The 3,066-nt window shown below is 49.4% G+C and overlaps 1 protein-coding gene across 1 annotated transcript; it reads left to right on the plus strand.

Annotated features, from left to right (window-relative positions):
* Nucleotides 1–1,330: 1,330 nt before the first annotated feature.
* Nucleotides 1,331–2,238, plus strand: LOC147975081 (E3 ubiquitin-protein ligase SINA-like 10). Its single transcript, XM_087520263.1, has 3 exons — nt 1,331–1,465; nt 1,554–1,704; nt 1,751–2,238. The coding sequence occupies exons 1-3, from the start codon at nt 1,331–1,333 to the stop codon at nt 2,236–2,238; spliced, it is 774 nt and encodes a 257-aa protein (XP_087376389.1).
* Nucleotides 2,239–3,066: the final 828 nt, after the last annotated feature.

Consider the following 3,066-nt stretch of genomic DNA (forward strand, 5'->3'; position numbering starts at 1 on the left):
CGGAGAGGAAAACGAGAGAACTACGTATTTATTTACGATGTAGATTCACTCATTTTGTTCCATATGTACTCTGTCTCGGTGTAGTCTAGACACTTGTTGAAATCTCTAGAAAGGCAAATACTCCTTTCTGGTTTACAGGACTATACTAGCAAGTACTACAATAGTGGGCTCACATAGCAATTTTGTCTCATGCAAGAGCCTGGCTATATGCGTGCTCCAAGATTCGCACCTGCCACGTTCGTGTTGCGCTTGGCTCTTCGCCTCTTTGAGAAGACGAACAATGATGTTACTACTACTGCTTCTATAGCATCGAATCCACTGCTGCATGTCCGTCCACCGCGAGCGGGAGGGATAGCTTGTTGTAGTACTATAAGCAAAAGACTGTCCTCGTCTGGGAGCCACCGCACGCATGGGTGAGGGAGAAGGCGTGTAGTAGTAAAATCAAGCTTCTCCTCGTTGTACGAGTTGACGCGACACATCATAGCACTGGCCCCACATGGTTGCCTCTAAACTTGGCTGAAAGACCCGTAGTGTACAATACTCCATTGGCTGCAACCTCTAACATTTACCCCACCACAAATTAAAATATATATTCCTGTCTTGACCAGATGAGCGTGCAAACTACAATCACCAGGATGACAGGTAGGGCCAGAAGATTATTTTAATCAAGAAAAAGCATGGAGCTGACCCCAACGATTTTAAGCTTATAGGCATGGTACACGCTATCCCAGACTACTCTACACATGAAACTGCCACACGAGCGTCCGGGCTGCGCTTGGCTCTTCGCCTCTTCGGGAAGTCGAACAATGATGGAGTAATATTGTAGTGGAGGAGTACTATAGTATGCTTCTGGCCATCTGACACCGATTGAACTACTGCATGTCCACCGCATGCGGGAGGGAGAGCGTGTAGCGAACGAAAGCTTCTCCTAGCCCTGCCAGCCACCACGCTCATGGGCGAGGGAGGGACACAGCTTCATTGACTTACTGCTCCTTCCTTTGCGTGTATGACAGGTGGGCCCAACAGGTGGATGGCCCACCTATCATGCAGCCAAAGGCAGGTGCGGTTAAGGCACTGGAGCTCAGTCCGCAAGGGAGAGGGCGTTGTAGTAATCAAACTTCTCGGTCTTGTACGAGTTGACGCGACACATCAAAGCACTGCACTCGATATATTTCAATAATCTGTGTTTACCGATGCATTAATTACAATGCATGCATGCATGCCGTGACTCTCCTTTTGGTACTTGCATGTGTTGATTTAATGCACCTTGAAGTAGTATGAATATGTGACGGTAAAGCTTTGTAATGCCCCGCCCCTAATAAAGCGAGAGATGGCTGTGCACGAGGAGGGCGAGATCATGCAGACGGAACAGGACACGACGATGGAGCTCTCTATGGTCTTGATGGACCTCACCTTGCTCCACTGCCTCTTGTGCCTCCGCCCCTTGAAGCCTCCAGTGTATGAGGTTCGAATACACCTCGTCCATTTGGCTGATCGAGCAAGGTGCAGCTTTCTTGATTGATGTGTTGTTCGATTGATTTGTGCGGTGCAAGGGAGGGCACCTGGCCTACGCGGACTGCCGCGTCGAGCGCCCCGAGAACCAGCGGCAGTGCCAGAAGTGTGAGCGCAGTGATGGCTTCGACGTGCGGAACACGGCGGTGGATGCCGTCCTCTCCTCGGTGAGGGTGGAGTGCCCGCACGAAGGTTGTGGGCTCTACGTCACTTACCACAAGCTCGCCGATCACCACAGCATGTGTCCGCTCTTGCAAATGCCACGTGCCCGTCCGCGGCTACGAAGGCCCACCGCCGGTGCTCTCCCACCACATCAGCACCGTGCATCCCATGCTCGTGCACAGGATCCAGTATGGCAAGGTGCTCCAGCTGCAAGTGCCACTGTCGGAGCCATGGCTCTTGCTGTTTGCGGAGAAGGACAGCCGCGTGTTTTTCTTGGTCGGCGACGTGCTCGACGTGAGCGTGCCTATCACCGTGTCGGTCGTCTGCATCAGAGCAGGGTCGTCCCCACTGCCACACTACGTGGCCAAGCTGTGGACGAACGACCCGCCGGGGGAGCCCAAAGGCAGAACTGACACCGTCAAGGTGGAAATGGAGGTGACAAGCAGCAAGGATCCCGGTGACGTCGCCATGCACGAGCTGACCTTCTTCATAGTTCCGCCCAAGCTGCTGGCCGGGGCTAAGCTGGTTACCCTCCACATTCAGATTGACAAGCTCACGTACTAAATGATTCTATAGTGTCTTCTGCTTATCTTAGTAATATGCTAATATAGGGGTTAGCTCGGTCTACTTTAGCTTAAGAGATGGTGGGATTTGGTGGCGATGCAGCAATTACTTCGACATCAGATCAACAGTTAAAGTAATTTTCAACAGTCGAACGAATATTTTGTGTCAGTTGGATATAAAGATCCTTTGGGTAAGAAGTATAACAACTTATAAGAAGTTAGAATAATAGCTTATATGCTTGTTTGTTCAGGAAGTGTTTCATACTTGTGCGAGTTGACGCGACACATCAAAGTAGTACTACTACTAGTAGTACTCCCTCCGATCCTAATTTGTCTGCGCATAAGGCTGGTCATAGTGGGAGTAACATAGGTAGTAACATAGATGCCACATAAGCAAAAAATGATGAGGTGGCAAGTAATTAATGAGGAGAGAGGCAAATAGAGTAACATAATATGTTACCATCACATAGCGCTTTCCAATGCAAAATGAGTCTACAAAGTAATAAATGAAGACATATAGTACTATGTTATCACATATATAACACTACCCACTATGAAGGTAGTAACATAGATTAGTAACTAGTCTATGTTATTCTCCACTATGACCAGCCTAAGTCGAGGCGTGGATACCAAGGAGGGCCTGGTTGTATCTATACTTGGACAACTCACTCGACTGCATGCGCACCAGGCAGACGAAGCTCCTGTCGTGTTGGTGCCGTATGTGGCCCGCACATTAACCAAAACCTCGCGCCTCCATCTTAGCCTCCGCGTTTTAAACTTCTCAATCTCAAGGCCAAGGACCAACGTGAAACCTATGAGAGAGCCAATT

The sequence above is a fragment of the Triticum urartu genome, chromosome 4A (assembly GCF_056163025.1).
Source record: "Triticum urartu cultivar PI428250 chromosome 4A, HENAU_Tu73, whole genome shotgun sequence".
NCBI lineage: Eukaryota > Viridiplantae > Streptophyta > Magnoliopsida > Poales > Poaceae > Triticum > Triticum urartu.